At 40.8% G+C, this 21,431-nt stretch overlaps 2 protein-coding genes across 3 annotated transcripts; one reads left to right on the plus strand and one right to left on the minus strand.

Moving 5' to 3' along the window:
• Positions 1 to 33: 33 nt before the first annotated feature.
• On the plus strand, positions 34 to 9,145 carry LOC106940041 (arf-GAP with GTPase, ANK repeat and PH domain-containing protein 2-like). Of its 2 annotated transcripts, XM_015022662.1 has the most exons (9): positions 34 to 1,225; positions 1,317 to 1,454; positions 1,604 to 1,663; positions 2,621 to 2,772; positions 3,391 to 3,481; positions 4,468 to 4,690; positions 4,775 to 5,078; positions 6,457 to 6,767; positions 7,003 to 9,145. In XM_015022662.1, exons 1-8 carry the CDS (start codon positions 1,120 to 1,122, stop codon positions 6,748 to 6,750), a joined length of 1,368 nt encoding a protein of 455 aa, XP_014878148.1. In that variant the 5' UTR covers positions 34 to 1,119; the 3' UTR covers positions 6,751 to 6,767; positions 7,003 to 9,145. The 2 variants fall into 2 exon arrangements, with proteins under 2 accessions (XP_014878148.1, XP_014878147.1); XM_015022661.1 differs by having other exon boundaries at positions 6,457 to 9,145.
• LOC106940042 (phosphatidylinositol 5-phosphate 4-kinase type-2 gamma-like) lies at positions 9,092 to 20,404 on the minus strand. The gene is made up of 10 exons (XM_015022663.1): positions 19,890 to 20,404; positions 19,709 to 19,806; positions 17,838 to 17,934; positions 17,245 to 17,394; positions 16,088 to 16,234; positions 15,637 to 15,675; positions 14,612 to 14,725; positions 14,279 to 14,531; positions 14,066 to 14,169; positions 9,092 to 13,936 (listed from the first exon to the last, which is right to left on the minus strand). Exons 1-10 carry the CDS (start codon positions 20,052 to 20,054, stop codon positions 13,856 to 13,858), a joined length of 1,248 nt encoding a protein of 415 aa, XP_014878149.1. The 5' UTR covers positions 20,055 to 20,404; the 3' UTR covers positions 9,092 to 13,855.
• Between the last annotated feature and the right edge of the window lie 1,027 nt (positions 20,405 to 21,431).

Consider the following 21,431-nt stretch of genomic DNA (forward strand, 5'->3'; position numbering starts at 1 on the left):
CACAGCTGCAATCCAGCAGCACATTATTTCTAGTAACATCCATGGAAAAACAAGAAGACGACTTGTTTTCTGCTTTTATTCATGCAAATTCAATTTTTGATGTTAAAGCAACATCTTTGAACTGCTTAGAGTCAACATCTGCAGTAAATAGTAGCAAAAATACTCCCTCTGTGTGTCTTTAAGTTCTACATATAAGGATTTTTATTGCTTAACCAGGTGAGTTATTAAGAACAAATTCTCATTTACAATAACATCCTAGCGGTGAGGCAACATTTTACATGTTTACAGTAAACAACAAACGTTAGCAAAGCTGTTAAAATCATAAAACAGTAAAAACAATACCAAAACAAAGATATAGGACAACATTAAATACGAAATACTTAAAATATGAAATACTAAATACAGGATAAATACAGTGCAAAACTCCACCTCATCAAAAATCAACCAGCTGGTTGAATCTTTGGCAGAGTTTTGTGCCACTAAAGAACAATTATCCCCAACACATATCAAAACTGTAGTCGGCATGAATAAAGTGGGTCGGCATCAAACTTCTAGAACGATCCCAACCTCAACCCTATTGAAAATTTATGCGGTACGCTTAGAAGCAGAGTTCGTGCAAAGCGAACATCCACTCCAAACGAGCTCCACCATTTCTGAGAAAAGGCATTCAGACAGAATCATGCAGCCAGAATAATCCAGCATGCATGCATACCTTTTAAACTGCTTGATTTATGACTCTGCGTTGCAGAGTTGCTGCGTTACTTAAGGTTATTGTCTCGGCGCTTGACCCAGTTTCTTCAAAGCAGCTTCTGCTGTCAGCCTGATGTTTTGATGTTTCGCTCTATGAACTCAAAGCGAGCTCAAATCGTCACCCTGCCATCATTTTTGATAGAAAAAGCATGCTGCTTTGCAGGAACCCTTGTTGCTGCATGTAGTTAAATTGCATAGAAAATAACAGGCTAATAAATGCTGCTGAATTTCCCTTTTTGTCAATAACGAACTGACAGAGAAAGCATTAAAACCCCACACGGTTTAGTACGAGCATATTTATATTACAAAGGCGTATCGTATTTATATGTAGTGTAATTTGTTAATTGTGTAGTAAATACGAGTGGCCTCATGCAAGTGGAGGAGGTGGAAGGACTGGGAGGCGCTCTGTTCCTGAGGAGCAACATCGGCGTCCAGCGCTGCCCGTCCACGCTGTCCAATCACGCCCACGGCGTTGGTGAGCTCACCAGAAGACCGTTTTTTTTTTTGCAGGACATTTTGTCTTAAAAGCGGCACCTGACGTCCCGTTTCTGCTCTCTTGTGGCCAGACTCTGCAGTCGAGGGAGTCTCCAGCTCCTCCTCCACCAAAGACGTCGGCTCGGCCTCCCCGCTGACCGACAGGAAGAAGCACCGCAGAAAGAAGAGCATGAATCAGAAAGGAGACGCAGCCGCGGGACAAGCCGACGGTACAGGAAAGCGTCGAACGACGTTTTTGCGAGCATTATTCATACTCTAACGTCTCTTTACTCTCGCTGTTTTGTCAGGACTTGTAATTAAATACGCATTTTAAATTCTAAGAATTTTTGGCTTTCACTTTGTTGTTTGCTTTCTGCAGCTAAACGGAAAATGTGGAAGCTGAAAAGCTTTGGGAGCTCAAGAAACGTAAGCAAGACAGGTAATGATCGACTAGCCAGCAACATGTTTCTAAAAATATTTAATTTATCTGAATTCTGTTAACGAGTGACTAAATTACTCACCAGTGTTTAGTTGCTTCTCCTCATGTGAATGTTTGAGTATGAATATTTAACTACAATGTTCGGATAAAAGTGACTTGTTTATTCCTAACTTTGGAACATTATAAATACTGAACAGTGTTAGTGTTGGTGCACTACGAACATCAGCTGGCTCTCATTTTTTCATCTGCTATAACAGCTTCAGGGTAAAAATATCTCAGATTTTCTTCCCTAGTTGACTTTTATTTAGCTCAGTCTATCTTCTCGTCAACTCCAAACGTCTTCCTCGCTGAAAAAAAACCACAATCAGCACCACCGTGTTTCACTTTGGGGATAATATGTTACGGTTAAGGTTATTCGGTAACACTTTATTTGAAGGGGTGTGCATAAGACTGACATGACACTGTCATAAACATGACACAACACCCGTTAGGAACATAAACGAGTCTTTATGAATGTTTATGACTGTTGTCATGAAGTGTCATTCGATAAATAATGACACTTTTAATGCAAAGTTGCTCTAAAAGTTGCATTAAACGTCCATTAAAAATGCCAACTTTGCATGATTTTGTAAATTATGATAATTTAATGCAAAGTTGGCATTTTTAATGGACTTTCAATGCAACTTTTAGAGCAACTTTACATTAAATTGTCATTATTTACTGAATGACACTTCATGACAACAGTCATAAACATTCATAAAGACTCGTTTATGTTCCTAACGGGTGTTGTGTCATGTTTATGACAGTGTCATGTCAAGTCTTATGCACACCCCTTCAAATAAAGTGTTAGCTGTTATTCTTTTATCCTCCACACATAATGTTTTGCACGTAGCCAAAAAGTATCATTTCGGATAAACTCCATTATATGAACTCAAAAGTTGCCTGTGTCTGACTCAGAGGAGGACAACTTTGACTTCCTGGTTGTGTCGAGCACTGGTCAGACGTGGCACTTTGAGGCCCAGAGTGTGGAGGAGAGGGACTCCTGGGTCCAAGCCATCGAGAGCCAGATCCTGGCCAGCCTGCAGCTGTGTGAGAGCAGCAAGAACAAGGCAAGCAGCTCATATATGACATGAATATCACCGCACAGAGGGCTGATGAAACCTTTATTTGACATGTAGAGAAAACTATGGCAGAATACATGCGTGGTAGAGGACTGAGTGTGTGTTTAGGTAGTTTGACATGATAGGAAAGCATCTCTAAAGAACATATGAAATCAGTTGATCTTTATCTATTTCGTACTTTTTATTTCTAGAAGAATCTGTCAGTTTACAGCAGAAACCAAAGAGTCTCCCTCCACCTCCTGAACACCCACACACATTAAAGCAATCCACATACACTCACACACGTATAAATGGCTCTGGAAACCAAGGAAACACTCCCTTAACCACAGCTTTCTGTAATGAAGAATACTGAGACGTAATATGCCACAGGACAGAAGATAAATAGAAAGATAAGGAGTTATAGTAAAATTAATGAGGATCTCAAAGTAACAGAACAAAAAGCTTGGAAGGTAAATAACAGCAAATCATGATGACCTGAAGGAAGCTTATCAAACCAATATTTCAGACTGAGAACATGTAAAGCCATTAAAACTAGGAACAATCTCAAACCAAAGAGGCGTGCTGATTGTTACTTTCTCCTCACCGTTTGCTCTTTGTTTCCTGCAGGATCGCAAGAACAGCCAAAGTGAAGCCGTGGCACTGCAGGCCATCCGCAACGCAAAAGGGAACAACTTCTGCGTCGACTGTGACGCTCCAAGTTAGTAATAATCGCTCCTTTTCTGCTTTTCCCTTTAGAGACACTGTGCTGTTCTACTGTACAGATAATCATGAACCTCTTATTTATGTTTTGGGGACGAATAAATAATTTGTAAATGATTTATTTCTAGATACCAAAAGTTAACAGAAAGCTCCAAATGCTTATATTCTTTTACTTCAGTGGTGCCAACATTTAAGCGTGGGTTGGAAATGGACGTCACGACTGTGAACAGATGGGAACGCCTTTGGGTCACATCTCGGCCCTGTGTGAATTTCCTGTATAGATGTGATGAAGGGTATATTTTGAAAACTTTGTGACACAAAGTTTGAAATTATGATCCAAATGAGACTCAGTTGAGACTTACAGAACCTTCAGGTTCAACCCAGATGGGTCCCATTGTGACAACGTTAATCCACCCTGACTAAACCCCCGTATGGGTTCCCTAGATGTAGCAATAAGATATCATGTGCTTTATAATGTAACTATAATCTGTAACTATGAGGTTAACATTGGAAGCCAGAAAACAACCGAGCAAGTGAACGCATCACAAGTATTCAACACGTTTCTTTTTATTTTCTAAAATCCTTTTTCATGCTTTAAAATGACTTTTTTTCCCCCACTTTTTTGCTCTGTTCCTCTTGTTTCAAGGCCAGCAAATGAATCCTGCTGACATGATCTGACTTCAGTTCTTATTCAGTTCATTAAAATGACCCAATTTAACAAAAGAGAAGAAAAAAAACACATTATTTCTGATTATTAGCCAAATCGGTTGTGTTTGTTATGAAAGATGCGCTGAACTGATTAAAATCTAATTTATGCAGAAGGATGCAAAAGAAAAGAAAATGTAAGCAAAACTTCTCCGGTTTCTCTCCGTCTTTATAATTTACTCCCGTATGAAATATTCATGCGTCACTCAAATACTAGCGCTTCAAATCTTTACTTCAGCTGGTGTTTGACTCGCTGTTTGTGTCTCGTCCCTGCTGAAGATCCGACGTGGGCCAGCCTGAACCTGGGCGCTCTCATTTGCATCGAGTGCTCTGGGATCCACAGGAACTTGGGCACCCACTTGTCCCGGGTCCGCTCGCTGGCCCTCGACGACCTGCCCAGAGAGCTCACCCTGGTCCTCAGCGCCATCGGCAACCACATGGTCAACAGCATCTGGGAGGCGCGTACGATAGGGCACCGGAAGCCGGCGCCCGACGCTACACGGTAGATCAGCGACTGCTTGAATACTTGCAAAACATTTCTACCAACTAACCTCTTTCTCCTGTTTTTTCTTTTTCTTCTTCTCAGAGAAGAGCGGGAGTCGTGGATCCGAGCCAAGTATGAGCAGAAACTGTTTGTGGCGCCGTTGCCTCCTCCCACACCCAGCGAGGGCCCAGACATCAGCATGTCGGGCCGCCTTCTGTTGGCAGTGATGGAGCGCAATCTGCCCAAGCTGCTGCTTCTCTTGGCCCACTGCACTAAGGAGGACATCAACGCCCCGCCCTTCCTGTCGCTCCCCTCCAGGTCGCTGCTCGCGCTCCGCCTGCCTGGCTCTGCCCTGCATGCTGCTTGTCAGCAGGCTGATGTGGTGATGACGCAGCTTCTGGTCTGGGTGTGTTACACTTTCCCCTCTAGTCGTCCTGCTGTTATTTTGACAAGTCTGACTTAAAATACCGGCAATAGGTATTCATACGCCTATGGACCGCATTAAAAACATAAACGTGAAGTTTATTTATTTCTCTTTTATGATGAACACATATTTGTGAAGTGAAAGTAAACTGATATGTTTCTTTTTATGTTTATACAGATAAAGATCAGAAAGCATTCAATACCTTTTAGCTTTAGTTAAGCCTGAGAGTTTTTTTTAGGGTGTATCTCTACCTGATTTGCACATCTCGAGCCTGAAATTCATGCCCATTCTTTTATAAAATCTTGTAACAGATTCTCAGTTGGCTATAGGCCTCAAATTTACAGGGGACCTATTCTGCAAAAGTCGCATTTTGCACATTTTTTATGCTTCGACTTGGATCTCGACTGCTTCTAAAAACAATCCAAGTGTTTGAAAAACAATGCCCGGCCATTTCCTTGTAATAAGTTATTGTTTTTTGGTGTCTGGAGAATGAGTCATTTCAAAAACCTCCCGATTGTTAAGTCACAATCGACGGACTCTGTGATGTTACCTAGTAACCCAAGCAGAGAAATTACTTGCTGCATTCTTGTTGGTTGTGCAGGAAGCTCTACTTATTCTTTTCAAAGACGTACGGCTGTATAATTGTGCGTCTGTTTGCAGACATTTTCAGGAAAATATTGAGTTGGGGGCGTGGCCAGCTGCAGCTTATTTGGATTTAAAGCGACAAAAAGCCCTAAAACAGTTCGTTCTGAGAGGAGCTCAAAATAGGCAAAATCTCATTATCTAAGAATGATTTTGTGCAAAAACTATAATGACCATCTTTTGCAGAGCCCATATATCCAAACCTGTTCAACGAAGCATAATAGCTCATCCTTAACTAGACTGCTCACATAAATATTTGAATTAAAACTTTTAATTTTAGCTTTCTCTGTGAATTTTGGGGTCCTTGTTCTGCTGGAAGCCAAATCTCTCCAGCCTGAAGTTTGTTGCAGCTTCTGAGACGTTTTCTTAAAGTATATCTGGCTATTTTTCTCCATTTATCTTCCCATCAACTCTGCACAGATTCTCCATCCCCGCTACAGAAAAGCACTCCATAGCAAAGCAAAAAGAAAAAAAAAAGTTTTTATTGAGTTTTATTTAAAGTTGTAAGAATAAAGGGTGTAAACACAGATGCGCGCAGCATCCGACTTTCACATGTAAATATTTTTGACAACACATTTTCCCTTTACTTTGCAATTACTTTGTGTTGATCTGTCGCATAGAATCAGAGATTTCAGAGATGCCATTATTTCCGTAAGGTCGTGTTGGTCAGACGTAAGCCGTCCCACTTTAACCTACTGTCTCCGTTTGCGCCCTGCAGTACGGCTGCGACGTGCGGCATCGGGACGCTCAGGGTCAGACGGCGCTGGCTCTGGCTCAGGGCGCCGGCGGCCAGGAGTGCATCGACGTCCTGCTGCAGCATGGCTGCCCCAGCGAGCCGGCCCCCGCCCTCGGCGCCACGGTCGGCTTCGCGTCGGCCGTGACGTCCAGCTTCCCCGCCGCCATGACGCCGAGCCTGACGGTTGCCACGACGATCAGAATCACGCAGAAGAGCAGCGGCGGCGGCGGCGGCGGCAACCTGGGCTACAGCACGTCCAGAAGAGCCGTGTCGTAACTGCAGCGCGTTTCAAAGTGAGTGTGTGAATGTGTTGCCGCTTTGCCGTCATAGCGAGTCCTGTCCATCCGCACGGACATGCTGACAGATCCCGTCTCACCTGGAGTCAGGTGAGACGCTCGGAGGTGTGCGTGCGTGTGTGTGCGTGTGTGTGTGTGTTTCAGGGATGAAAACTGGAGAACACACTGTGCTGGACTGATTTATTTTGTTCTGTCTTTCTTTCTGTTTTTGGCCACATGTCTGTGCATTCAGATGTAAGTAGAATGTACCGACCTGTTTACCAGAGTCGCATCCTGACCACGCAGTCAGTACTCGACTTTGTTCTCCACTCGGCTATGAATGGAAACCCGCCTGCAGGCCTCAAACAGCTTCTCTGAGCAGCTGAAGCCCAGAAGTAAAAGAACTGCAATAAGTTTACTAATCTAAAGAGTGGGATGTATCGAGCTCGTAGCATAAAAGATTATGGCTATTATTAATTTTGACAGTGAATGTGAGTTTTAGATTCATCGGAGCTTGTCATTAAGTGCATAAATTATGTTACGTGTAAGTTGATGTGAAATATGTTAGTGGCTGGATAAAGGGGAATAAAACAGCTGTATAGAAATGTGTTGATAAAATACTACGAATTTAAAAGTGTTTAATTTCCAGTTTATTACTGTATGATTTGTACAGTTGTTTCTGTGTATAAAACATAAAGGGTTACTCATTGCTGTTCAGAGATTAACTGTACAGAGTTTTAGTTCAGCTTTAGTTTCCTGCTTAACTCAGATTTTTTTATGTTTTGTCTGTTACTGGTGTGTCTGATGTGAAACACTGTACATACCCCAGTAGCTCATTGTTCAAGTGAGTATTAAGATACATGCGCAGTGCTGTGAAAAGGTTTCCATCCTCTTATAGATTTGTTCTGTTATTTTCTTTTTTTGTCACACTTAAACGCTTCACATCATCAAACGAATTTCCTTTTCAGACTAACTGGATGTGAGTTTTTCCACATCGTTGTGGAGAAAGTTTGCCCTCTCTTGTGTGGCAGAATCATTTTTAGTTCAGCCACACTGGAGGTTTTCCAAGCAAATTATTTGGATTTAGGTCCAGACTTTGACTAGGGCACTCCAAAAGGAAAATTTTGAGTCATTCAGAGGAGAAGTTGCTAGTGAGCTGGGGATTGTTGTTCGGCTGCAAAATGTTTTTAACTTAAAGTGAAAGACTGATGGCCCGACGTTCTTCTTTTATGGTAGACAGAAACCTTCGTTTTTCCATCAACTACAGCAAATTATCCAGATCCTGAAGCAGAAAAGCAGCCCAAACCATCACACTACCACCACCACCACCACCACGTTTGCCTGTAGGTCTAATATTCTTTTTCTGAAATGTTGACAGTTTCACGCCAGCTGTAACCGGACCTTCAGACAGTTCCACCTTCGTCCCGCCAAATGTTTTCCCAAGATTCTTTGGGAACGTTTAGGATGTTTTTGACAAATATCATTTGTGTTGTTTTGGGATAGCGGTGAGTTTCTCTTTGTCCATTGTCCAGCCTCCTTTGCATCAGTTTTTATGTATTTCTTTGTTAGCTCCTGGATGAATCCTCGATGGCGTACCGTTGGTAGGTTACTGGGACGATTCATCGCCTTCCTGTTTTCTCCATTTGCAGAAATGGTCCACTGAAGTCCCAAGGCTTTGTGACACTTTACAGACTGATAGATGCTCGTGATGCGTTCCGTTTTGAAATCTTTTCACCTACTTCCTGTTGTCAGGCGGGCCATTTTGAACTGATTTGCGTTTTCCACGAGCTTCTGCAGCGAAGTGAGGCCGGTGAAGTTCAGCTCAGCTTCCCAAAGACTGCGGTTTGGGTACCTTTTCTTTCCCCTGGAGTGAAATAATAATTTGAAAACATTTTTTTTTTCTGTTTACTCATGTTATCTTTGCCTTTGTCTGTGGAAAATTTTAAGTGTGACTAAAAAGCAAAAACAGAAGAAATCTGTAAAGACGTAAATACTTTTTCCCATCACTTTACATAAGTAGGTTAAAATGACTTGATTTTTGACTGAATGTAGATAAACACTAATGCTGACGTGTTTTTTTTTTTTTTTAGAGGATCAAATTTTCAACTAATATTGTTCCTGATGTGACGACTAGAAATTAAAGGTATACTTTAAATATTAAGAGCTTACAAATGTACAAAACAAGGCCTTCAAGTGAAGTTTCTAAGTGGCTGAAAACAGACACAACAGAGGAAACAAATCTATATTATTATATAATTATCAACTCTGATGCAGTACTGGGAGTACTTTCGATGTGACCAAAAGCTGATCTTTTCTGTAATGTACACTGTTCTCTTTTCATGTTTTTTTTTTTTTTTTTTTTACCCATTTAATAAATCAGAAGCATTCATTATCGAAACGGTCGCTCTCTGACGTTTTCTGCCACTAAATAAACTGAACTCACACTTCAACGGTTGGGAGGACATTTGTATTACATGGACTCATTCCTTCATTAATTCATGTTCCACCAACGTTTGAACACGTCCTGGAGACGCACTGAGTCTCTGCTGGCCGCCGACCTACTTCTTTCTAGGTCGCAGCCATGTGTCCAAAGTATTCACACCCCTTCAACAAACCTCGGCGTATTTCGTCTGATGTAACACAAAACTAGCGCTTACGTGTGACATGGAAGGAAAAGGATGCGTCCGTCATCTGAGCCTGCTTATCCTGGAAGCTGCTGGTCCAGTGCAATCGAAAAGGATGCGCACCGGTCCCTGAACGTCAGTATTTTATAGAACTGCCTTTCAGTGTACTTGCAGCTGCAAGCCATGTTGTTTCGGGTCATTGTCTCCAGTCTCGAGTCTTTCTGCTGCGTTTTGCAGGTTTTTCTCCTTGGCATCAAATCTGATAAGCTTCCCTGCACCCCCACACCATGACGCTGCCACCACCATGTTTCTGTCAGGATTTTGTTTTTTGTTTTTATTTGCCATCTGCGTTTGCCTTAGATGTTCGTTCTTTGATTGCATCAGTTGGTTCTGTTTTACTCTTAGTTTAGTTAGATTATGTTTATTACTTATAATAGCTTTTGTCACAGCTAGATTTGGCTAGATTTTTTTTTTTGCTCTCCTCTGCCATTTCTCTCTCTGTTTCTCTCCTCACCTTGCACTTTGCTCTCCTCTCACACCTGCACCTTGTTTTCCAGTTAGCACTGGTCCATTGTCCCAGCATTTAAAACTGCCAGTATTTTACCACCTCTCCTTTGGTCACTCCTTGCTGGATCCTCCTGTTATATCCTGTTTAACCCCATTAACTAGTCTCTGTCTGTTCCTGCTCTGTGTGTCGTCCTGCTAGTTTGTAAGTTCGTGTTTTATTATGATTTTAAACAAATATTTAACTATGATTGATGAGCCTATAGTTTCCTCTGCAAGTTTAGTTAATATTCTGGAAAAGCACTCCAGTATTTAGACTCTAATAGCCAATCACCTTCAGCTTTTACGCCAACATGCATTAATGTTCATCATGATGCATGGTGTTTAACTCTTTAACCAACCTGTGTGCAGCCAGCATTACTTTCTCTTATACAGTAAATTTACTCAAGTTCTGCACACTTGAGTAAAGACGGCCAGGAATCTTGACTTTAAGCTTGATTTCTTAAAATTCAAGTGGAAATGCCTTTCTTTATATCTGATGGATAAATGAGACGGATGATGGAGGTGTGGGCATAAAACACCTCGTTTGTTCTGAGCTTCTTTTTGGTTATTTTGTGCACGAGCTCATTGAATCAAGATCTCTCAAGGTTGTTTGCCTCAAAGCACTCCCACATTCAAAAGGAACAAAGAAAATGTGCAAAGAAAAGTGAATCATCAACACTGAGGTCAGAACTGATGGGTTTATAACCAATTAAAAAGTGTGTCCTTGAAGAATGTCGGATCGCTGAACAATACCGAGCTGCTGAGGCTACAGAGTTTTAATTTTTCAGTGGTTTGAATCCATTTACGTGGGGGGAGAAAATTGGATGTGCGTAGGCTTTCAGAGCTTGTTGCTGCAGCTTTGGGACGTGTAGCTAAGGCAGAAATTGAAAAATTCAAGCCACTTGTTCTTAACCTTCATGTCCTTTCTGTGTTTTGAATTGTCCATGTGAAGCAGGAGCATCAGGATGTGTGCCAGGAGCTCTGGGATGCGAGAGGGCCTAAATAAAGACAAAAGAATGAATGCTTCATCACAGAGATTCAGTTTCAAAGGGACAACTAGAAATTTGAGTCACTTCTAGTGCATCTTAACATCATGTGGTCAAGTAATAAATGTAGTAACTAATTGTGTATAAATCTAAGCTAAAAAAACCCCCAATGTTTAGCAGTTGGGTTTGTGCATTAAAAGCCACTGGATGCAGATATTTCCTCCAACAGAAAAAATAAATTTTTTGACATGATACAAGTATCAGTGTGTTTTATTACGGTTTTTATATGAAGGTCCAGCATAAAGTGGAAGAATAATAACTCATGAATTTTACTTTTTTCTTCCTTTTCTTTTTTTTTTTTTTTATAAAGTTCTCTGATGTCCCTATTTAAAATCAAGAACAATGGCTTCCCTGTATTTGGTTAGAGCACAACCACTGATCAGTAGTAAAAAATCTGTTGGTAGGACTTAATATTTGTTTTATACAGCTTTATAGGAGAGTGATAAGAAAAATACCTCTGTTGAAATAAAGCCAGAAGACATAATAGATTTATGACCAAAACTGATTATTTTTCTTAATTCAAAATACTATGTACACCTGAAAGACAAACACTGAAAACATTCTCTGGTTTTCTTGGGTGATTTTATTAGTTATTTTTGTTTGTAAAACAATGTATCACAGACAGATTGCCGGATGTCCTTGCAGCAAAAGGTTGTGACGCAGAAAAGCTGAATACAAACACACAAACTACACTTTTCAGCTTTTATTTCTACACTTTATTTTTCTCTTTAAAATCATGTGTTGCTTGTGTTTTATTACATAAAATCCCAATAAAAGAAGCTCGAGTGTCTGGTTGTGACTTGGTGTTACAAACGTGGCAGCGCGCTGCCTGAACGCCGAGCCACGCTTTCATTATATTACTGAAAAGTGCAATAATGAAACGCCTGGCAAAATGTAGCCAACTGGCGAGGTGAAATGAATTAAGGACAGAAATAACACAGCCTGTTTTTCTCGCCTCATTTGCAATTTTAATTAGCTTTTAACAGGAAAAGCTGAAACATTTTAATTAGTTGTGTCGAAGAGGTCAGTCAGAACATTTTATCATGTTCATAATGGAGTCTTTTCATATCACAACCAATGCCGATATTCCCACAAAGTGGAGCTGAAAATGGAGAAACAAATGAATTTGTCACATCACTGAATTTGCCTCAATTTACGTTATTGTCAATGCTAATAAGAAGAGGAACACCTGCTCTATTAAAAACCCCTTTAATGGTAAGATGTAAAGAAAAAAAACAAAACACGAAGACTGTATGTGTCAGTTATCGGCCGAACTGTGACACATTTATTAACATTTTTATTCACTGAAGGTTTTCTAAAATAAAGTCTAAGGATGCAGATTTTTGCTCCCAAAGAGATTTACTTTGAGTTTCTTTTATTAAAACTCTTTCATATTTTCCTGAGATTCAAGATGTTAAAAATCTATAAACAAAATAGAGTCAGGAGCCTTTTCAGTGTAAAGCTGCAGGTGATAAGAGGGGATTAAAATGCAAGGCACAGCTGGGATAAATATGATAAAACCCAAGTTAACCATTTTTGTTGTCACTTACGTCTTGCCATACAATTTCATTCTGTATTTTCAAATGAAGAAAAAAACAAACATTTTCTTTTCATCGTTGGCTGACTTTTAGGCAAATAGGGTTAAAAAAAAGGCTATAAAATCAAGAGAACATTTTGTGTAAAGTGAAAAATGTCATAGGAAATGTCAAACTTCATAGTGGAGTAAAGTATGTATTTCTGTTTTTGTTTCAGACCCCGACGACCAACTGAGAATGCAAACATCACCGTTAAGTCGTTGGTAAAATGATGAAGGCTCAAAATTAGCACATGACATACTGTATTGCTACATCCATAATCTAAACCTGCTTGTTCAGATTTCATGTGACTGACCAACTCAAAGTAGTTCATAGTTGCATGAATGAAAAAGAAAGACGGCTCAAAAACAAACATTGAGCCATGTTTAATCAGAAACCTCTGAATAAATCCAATGGTTTCAGAAATAAACAGAATCTCATTGTACGTCATTTAATCTCAGAATAAATCCATTTCATTCAACAAAGGCCTCAGAGGTTTGTGGAACATTATCAACCAAAGCAGGGTCAGGTTTTAAATCCATATCTCAACTTCCGAACATCCCGCAGAACTCACAAAGGTTTAACCTGTAAACGCTGGACATTTAAAAAAAAAACTTCAAAAAAGGCACAAAATGTTTCTTCTTCTTCTTTTTTTTTTTTTTTTTTAAATCCAGCATCTCTCTCAGCTTGCAATGAGTGCAAACCAGAAATATCTCTGACATTTAACACAGAAAAGTAAGTCACAGGACTTTGTTAGGAGAGGTCACATGACCAACAGGTTTTACTCCCTGGATGCAACCAGAGAAAATAATTTTCCTCCCTCCCTGTGAGGGAGAGTGAAATGCTGGTCACGTCGACCTGTTTAAAACGACCCGTCTTCTCTGTCCAAAACACAGACATCTTGGTCTTCAAAGTCGTGTCGTTTCTGCTTTAGGTAAGTGCAAACTGCTGGATTCAGGAGTTTCCTCTCCAGCAGGTTGGATTTGCTTTGCCTTTTAATAAAAGTCCATTTAGGATAGCCAAATTGTTAATTGCCTCCGGCTGCCTTTGCCTGAAAGATTAAACCTCGTTGAAGAAGCTCAGCGTAAAATAAGCCTTCAGAGAGACTGTGCAGTCCATCATCTGAAAATAGGAAGAGTTTGGCACGTCTGAGGCCAGAACTATGCTCCAGATTGATATGAGCACATTTTTAAATAAGTTTAATAAACATAAATACTTCTGCATATTTATATATATTTTTTAATCTTTAAATATTTAGTGTTTCTTGTGGGTGTTGTGCAGCTATGCTTGGCATCAAAAGACGATCAATCCTTGAACTAGGCAAAGATCTTCGCGATGAACTCCTTGAAGCGTTTGGCGTACTGCTCGGGATGAACCGTTGTGATTTCAGCTCCCGCCTGCAAAGCACAAAGAGAAGCACGGCTGACTGAAAAACAAGGAAGCAGAGGATGAAAGCCACCCTTCACGCCGGAGACGTGTTGCGTCCCCACGCTAAGCAGTCGCTTTTAAGAGCAACGCTCTCTCACCCCGTGCTTGACAGCCCTGGCAGCGTGAGCGGCTTTCTTCTTGGCATCATACTGCGTCAGCACATCAATCAGACCCATGAAGTACACCTCCCTCCTGGGAGCACCTACGAGGGAACGGTTCACGGCGTCTGTTGAGTGACATTGATGCCAAAGTGCAGGGCGAGCGCTCGCCATTTGCAGCTCTGCGTGAGGTGACGCTCAGGTGCCACTCACCCACGGCGCTCTGAACGGCGTACACGTCCACGTAAGGGTCGAACTCCCCGGGACCCATGGGCTTGAGCGAGCTCATGTAGCCGGCGATTCCTTCAGGGGAAGTGGAGCATGGAGGAGCAGTCGGGTCGTTTTCGTCCTCCTCTTCCTCCTCACAGGACGACTCCACGTCGTCCTCCTCCTCTCTCTCAGCTCGCTCGGCGTCATGGATGCCCAGCAGCAGGCTGTAGTCCATGATCCTCATGCGCACGAGAAACTGAAACGGGGGGGAACTTCAGCGACAGAAACCTTTAAAAAGACAGCAAATCCCAGACACTAGGAGCATTACTTCCTCACCTCGATGTCTCTGCCGAGTTTGTTCATCACCTTCTCTTTCTCCTCATCGCTCACGTATATCTTCTGCATGCTATTCAAGAAGTCTGCGTCCTTGTATGTGGGCAGCTCTTTGACCTGAACAAACAGTGTCGTGCTCCACGTTTTGTTTGGCAAAGGTGACACAAGGTTTTTGTGCATTTGGTGTTCACAACAGCAGTGTACCAGTAGCTATGGCTAAAGTGGCACATTAAAAAAACAAACAGATTTTTCATATTTTCAACTGGCCATGGATAATCCTTCATCTGTCACTGACCAATTCTTGTTTTGAATGCATAAATCAAACAGTTCTGACTGCATTTCTTCAGTAAACGTACTGCAACCAACACATCAGCATATATTGCAATAGCCCAAACTCACACTTAAAATAATTTTTTTTTAAAAACAATACAACCTTAAATTGAATTTAGCATCTTTAACAATTCTGTAAGTTTAACGTAGCATTTATTTGTTAATTTATTCCTAATAGATCTATCAGGTTTCTTGCCATGATTTCCTTTTTCCCTGTGGCATGAAGGAAACAACGGGACACTTCGGTCTGTTTCTCTTCGTCACTCTTCAAAATGGGAACAACAAGAGAACATGGAATTAAAGATGTGTGTTCATAAGTCATAAGTCGAGAAATAGCTACGGTAGCCAGAGCGATAAACAAACGATGTCACACAAACCCAAATCGGGGGTCTCCATAGCAACCAAGAGGCGATGTTTACATGCTTGCCACATTCAGAAACATAAGAAGCTCAATTTCCTGTTGTGAATAAACTGAACCAAGTCAGATGTCAATAAGTTTCACCAGCAATTTAGTAGAAAACAATTATTTTGTAATGTCTTTTTATCACTATCACATCTGCTCAAATTAAAAGCTGGATTGCCATAAAGTTATTATTACAGTGAGAGACAAGTTTGTTTTAAGGGTTTTTTTTTTTACTCAGTATTACTAACATATACACTGCACATATAAAGACTGCACAGCTTTAGTCTGATCTCACCTTTTCTTTAAAACTTGCTTCTCGAGTCAGCGCGGAGCCCTGAACACGGAAAAATGGAAAAAAGAAATTAGCTGGAGTGTCTGTGGCTCATTTGAACTCAAATTGATATAAATTTGCACAGGCAGCTGATGCAGGTGAACACCTTTGAAAGCTTTTCACGGTGAAAACGTTCACTGTAATTTTTTTTTTTAATAAAAAGGTGGTTATTTACGGTAGGAAAGCTGTATTTAAAAAACTGTTTATACTCACAATTTTATGCTGTTTGGTTTTAAACGGAAAAGTTATCACAGTATTGGACTTATTGAATACAAAATGGTCAAAATGATTATGGTACTTTCTTATTGGCTAGTCGTTACATTACTGGAACAGAAATAAACTTTTCCTTGATTATAGTGCAGGTTTGCAGAGTGTGATTTATGCTGTCCTGGCCGACCTCTGAATCCTCCCTCACCTTCAGGTCGTACTTCCTGTGTACCGGCAGCCTGTGGCTGAACATGTTCCTCATCACTAACAGGTAGGTGTCCTCGCTCTCCACCGTCACTCTGTACATGGCGAGGAACTGAGGAAGCAGCGTGCTGCCATGGGAGGTGACAATATGCTGCAGGAGGACGGAGAGCAAAGGACACACATCACAGATACAGGAGGAAAGCTTTCGTCTCTGTCTCCATGTGCCTCTTTCCGTAACTGATGTGTTAAATTAATGCTGATGCTTTCAAAAAAAAAAAGAAAAAACAGTTTGGGAAGGAAAACAATCACTCGTCTCTTAGCTTTGATGTTAAGTCTTTGCCAAGGAAATGAGGGATATTGAAGGGTGAGATTCTCTTCTTCAAACAGAAACAGCTCAAAGTTAAAGACAACTACTATCTTAAATGTGATTTAAAATGTAAAATTATCTACATATTAGGAACGTCAGTGTCATGCAAAGGTCTTCGTACATTTCCACATTTTATCATTTTATAATTTGTAATTGTTCTGTGGGGGATTTACTAGCAAAAAAGTAGATGTTTAATGAATATAAAGAGATTAGAGTTTCAAACTTTTGCCTCATAAAAATCTGAGAAGTGTGGCATGCTTTTGTATTTATTCTGTTTTAATTAGCTTGGACTGTAATTTTAGAGTCATTGTCCTGCTGGAAGGGAAACCTCAAGTTTTCTTCCAGGTTTCTTATCCAGTTGGATTAGCTTCTCTTTCCCTGCTGAAGAAAGCATTCCCACATCATGATGCTGCCACCACCACCACCACCACTGTGTTTCACCACAGGGACGTTGAGTTCAAAGTGATGGGAATTGCTGCTTTTGTCCACTTGGCATTTTGCACGTATACCAGAGCGTCAAATCTGAGTTTTCTTTCTCGTGTTTCCAGAAAACCATCCAGTACAGCTGGATTTATACTGAGAGACTTGTGCATTTTACACAAGATAATAATTTAGTTATTAAATTAATTTTAACGTCAATTGATTCTACTGGATTTCATTTGCAGCAAAGGCAGCCTGTCGCATAAAATACGTACAAATTTTGCGATTTAACGAGACCAAAACATAAAAAAGTTCTAGGTTATCTTCCAGAACAAATGATGAAAAAGGTAAACAACTCATGCTTTTGCCAGTACCTGATGATACTCTGACAGGATGCTGTGCATTTCCTCGACCTCCTCACTGGAAATCTCTTTTACCACCAAAGTGCGGTCGTATGATGTGAGTCGCAGCCCCATGTACTTCCCCTCCTCGTCTCTCAGAGGAGAACTGCGGGTCAGAGAGACCTGAGGGAGAAAGAGGTCAGCCAGCAGGACGAACATCGTCATCGACACATCATTTCTCCTGAATTAGATTGCAAATTCAAAAAGCAATCCAAACAGAAAAACAGAACATTTTGCACAGACATCCTGTGTCACTGTTTCACACAGAGACGCCATTTTGTTTTTCTTGAGTAAACTTAACTGGCAGATTTTGCTCTGCTAGTACAAAATGTTGCCCATTGTCGTGCGCTAATCTAATGCTCCCTGTGTGCTCTGAAGGATAACTCGGTGAGCCACCTGGCACATGCAAATAAGGCACAGAGCCATGCAAATGGAGGACGTCCACAAAAAGCTGCCACAAAAGGAGGACGCTGAAAGACGTGCGAGGATCTGTTTCAGCATTGTTCAAATTACACGGTTTGTTCTTCATCCACGTATTTGTGCCCTGAGTAATGTTGGGTTCATACCTGGTAATCTTGGTCCTCGATGCCAAAGCGCTCTCGCAGGTTCCTGAACACCTGTGGGCAGTACTCTTTGAATTTAAACTGGCCCGGAAGATTCTCCCTGGGAATAAAAGCAGTTTGATCAAGCAGGACGGTGAGCCACTGTTCACCACAGTCTGTCAGAGTTTATCGATGGTGTCCACTTTCATTATTTTCAAGTTCTCGCTGTTTTCCTGTTTCCACACCAGGTCACATTAAAAAAAAAACACACACGCACACAGATTCACATCAGTAAATAAAGTTAAAGTAACAACCTTTCAGTCTGAGAAAACATTTGTTGTTCCTCACCCCACCTCTGTTATTGAAGTCTCTAAAAGAACTGCATTCCTGGACGGATTATGGGATTACCAAACAGTTACTCGGTTTTTGCTCAGTCGGTTTCCAAGCTGAACTTTAACAAAAGCAGATTGTGTTTTACTGTAAAAATCCACCATCTGAAAATGGAAAGAGTACAGCACACTCATCAAGATGAGGCTGTCCGCCTAAACTCACAGGCCAGACGAAGGGAGCGTTATGCTCCTCTGACAGCTCTGGAGGAGCTGCAGAGATCCATAACTCAGGTCAGGAAAAACCGTTCCACAAATCTGACCTTGACGGCAGAAAAGAAAATATTTCCAAGATGTTCCTCTGGTCAAATGAAACCAAATTTAACCTTTTGGCTCACAGGCAAGATAAAAACAAATAACGCTGCACATTACACTGAACACAACATGGTGGTGATCTTGCTGTGGGGTGCTTTGTTACGGTTTATAGCTGAGTATGATTAACGAAGACAGAAAGTCATAGAGGGAATGATGAAGGAGAAGCAACCAGGAGTAACGAGCAAGGAAAATATAAAGAACAAGAGAAACTGTGAGAAGGATCTGACAAAGGACTGAAGGGGAACTTGGAATACAGAGGAGGTGATCACTGAAGCAAGGATCAGGATATAACGTCACTACGGCAGTGGCACAGGAGGCAAGAGAAAATAAAATGGAAGTCAAAATGGCATTGTAAGAATTAAAGAAATATAAGCAGTAACAAAACAAAATGCAAAGATTAACTAGGACATTAGAACCAGAGCAAAAAAACTCAATCAAATCCTAAGTCCTTATGAGCGTGTGCATGTTCATCCAGGACACAGAGTTGGAGTTGCTCAACAACAACTCAACAAAAACAACTCGACAACTTTAAAGTTTGCCATAAGTCATGACAGAGGTGTGGAGGACGCTGCTCTGAGATTTAAAAATCTCATTTCGGACAACATGCAAGTGTGCAAGTGTACTGGAAAGCTAACACAGTGGCATGGTGGTGGAAGCATCATTCTGAGGGGACGCGCTTCTTGTTTCTTTTCTAAAGTCGCATAAGAACTGCTGGATGTCACTACAGTAAAAAATCCCAAGTCCTTTTGTTTTTTGTGAACTCACTCATTCTACCTCTGTTATTGACGTCTGGATTCCTGAACGGATTAAGGGATTATTGAAAGGCCACTCGGTTTTTACACAATAAGTTTGAAAAGTAATCTTTTAATGGTTACAGCTTTACAGCACAACTTTACAATGTTCGAACAAATCCCTCATTTAATAGTTTTGCCTCACGTTTTAAGGCTAAACCGTCCCTTTCTTTTTAACTCAGCTCCACAAATAAACCGTAGCATGTTTGTTTCACTATTATTGCTACACTTCAATTGTTAAAAGCTCTCACTGCAGTAGTATGAAACGTATACTTTTAATACTAGTTGGAAAGTCTTGTGTCTCTCTTAATGACAAACACAAAAAACATAAATGGATGTAAAATCTGTGCAGCCGTAGAGGAAGCAGGGCGAGAGTTCCCACAAAGAGAGCAGAGCACATTACTTGTTGAAGCAGTGGTTCATCACTTTGATCTTCGTGCTGGCTTTGAAGTCGTCCGGGAGCAGCATGACAGGTACAGGCACCTGGCCCAGGTCATTAATCTGCGCATGATCAATGGGCGAAATGTTAATGAGCGCCACATAAACCGATCGCCGTTCAACGCAAAGCTCGCTCGCTAGAATACCGAGTGATTGACTCCCCACACCAGGACGCTCAGCACCGGGTCGCTGGCTCGGAAGACTTTCACCTTCTGCTGCACGAAGTTCTTCTTCTTCGTCTTCCTTTTGGGCTTCAGAGGGCCCGGGGGGACGGAGGAGGAGGAGGAGGAGGCGGCAGTGGGGGAAGACATCGCGCTGTCTCAGGTTATCTGTGCCTCGGTCTGAGTGAGGAGGCTTTGCTGTTGCTCCTGTCGAGTCCTGTGTGTATGTAAAGCAGGCTGGAGTTAAAGTCCGCCTGTGGAGTCTCAGCAGCAGCAGCTGAGGCTTTTAGCTCAGTGGTTCTGTGCGGTCCAGTAACAGAGAGTGAAACAAGAGCGCAGCTCAGGGACGGTATATACTGCAATCAATGTAATTAAACATTAACTAGATTTATGTGGGTGTTGTATTTATCTCATGAATGTGCGCCTTGTAGTATTAGTATGGCAGTAACCTTAACAGACGACCGCAGTGAGGTAATTTAACCTGTTTATTTTACAGAGACATGGGCCTGAGCAGAGGCGCAGTGAGGAACAGGAAGCACCGGGGCCCACCCAGCCCCCAGTACTAGCACTCTACCGCCATTTGGAAGTCATTTAAAAATAAAGCACCTGAGGTTACCCTTTAAGAAATATTAAATGTAGATGTGCATTTAAGTTTTAAATTAATACATTTAAATTTACTAAATGACTAATTATTGACTTTTTTTAGTGACCAAAAAAAGTTTGATAGCAAACATCTCAAGAGTGGTTTCAGTTTTTATGAAACTGAAACTGAATATATTTATTTTTTAAATATATAAAATATTTATATAACTATATTTGGGTGACGGTGAGAGAGCCAATATTCAACAACTACTGCTACTACTACTACAGCTACTACAAATGTTAAATAATAATAACAGAGTTTGTGCTGCAGAACTGAGTAATGTGGCTCCATACTATAACCTCTGGTTGTGTTGACACTTTTTACATATTTTTAGCATTTTTCAACAGAGCCATGATAATGTTTAACTGGAATTACTGGGATTAACTGACTTCATCTTTGTCACCATCTTAACCTTAATCTTTCTGCTATGATGCTGACATTGAACTGTTTTAAATCTAATGAAGAACTAATCTGAGGGGTTTTTTTTCTCTTGTACTTCCTCTTATAATGCGTTACTCTTCTCAGCTTATCAATTGCTCTTTTTTTTAATCTGGTTTATGCAAATGATGAACCAGAGTAGGATGATATTATGCTCAGTCTAGATATTACTTATATGAATTGATACATGGTTTTGAATACATCAAATATACGTCAGATGAATTCTTTTGAATTGTGGTTCAAAACTCTATCATTAGATATTGATGTTTTAATATTTTTATTATCTTCTGAAAGGTATTCAGTACTTTCTTTTACTTAATCTCCTTCTCATCAGTACATGTTTATTTAAATCATCTCATAGCCTCAGATGTTATCAATAAGTGTTCTGGCTCTTCTTAGAAAGGACAGATAACACTTCCCCATATGTTAAAGTCCAATACAAGACG

The sequence above is a fragment of the Poecilia latipinna genome, unplaced genomic scaffold, assembly GCF_001443285.1.
Source record: "Poecilia latipinna isolate Pla-1442-1.1 unplaced genomic scaffold, P_latipinna-1.0 Scaffold3072, whole genome shotgun sequence".
NCBI classification, from domain to species: Eukaryota; Metazoa; Chordata; class Actinopteri; order Cyprinodontiformes; family Poeciliidae; genus Poecilia; species Poecilia latipinna.

Coding starts and splice junctions, on each gene's coding strand:
- LOC106940041 (XM_015022661.1), top strand. CDS start 1,120: ATGCAAGTGGAGGAGGTGGAAGGACTGGGAGGCGCTCTGTTCCTGAGG. Junction 1,226..1,316: donor CAATCACGCCCACGGCGTTG/GTGAGCTCACCA, acceptor TCTTGTGGCCAG/ACTCTGCAGTCGAGGGAGTC. Junction 1,455..1,603: donor AGCCGCGGGACAAGCCGACG/GTACAGGAAAGC, acceptor TGCTTTCTGCAG/CTAAACGGAAAATGTGGAAG.
- LOC106940042 (XM_015022663.1), bottom strand. CDS start 20,054: ATGTCTTCCCCCACTGCCGCCTCCTCCTCCTCCTCCTCCGTCCCCCCG. Junction 19,807..19,889: donor TGTGGGGAGTCAATCACTCG/GTATTCTAGCGA, acceptor GATCATGCGCAG/ATTAATGACCTGGGCCAGGT. Junction 17,395..17,837: donor TCGAGGACCAAGATTACCAG/GTATGAACCCAA, acceptor TTTCTCCCTCAG/GTCTCTCTGACCCGCAGTTC.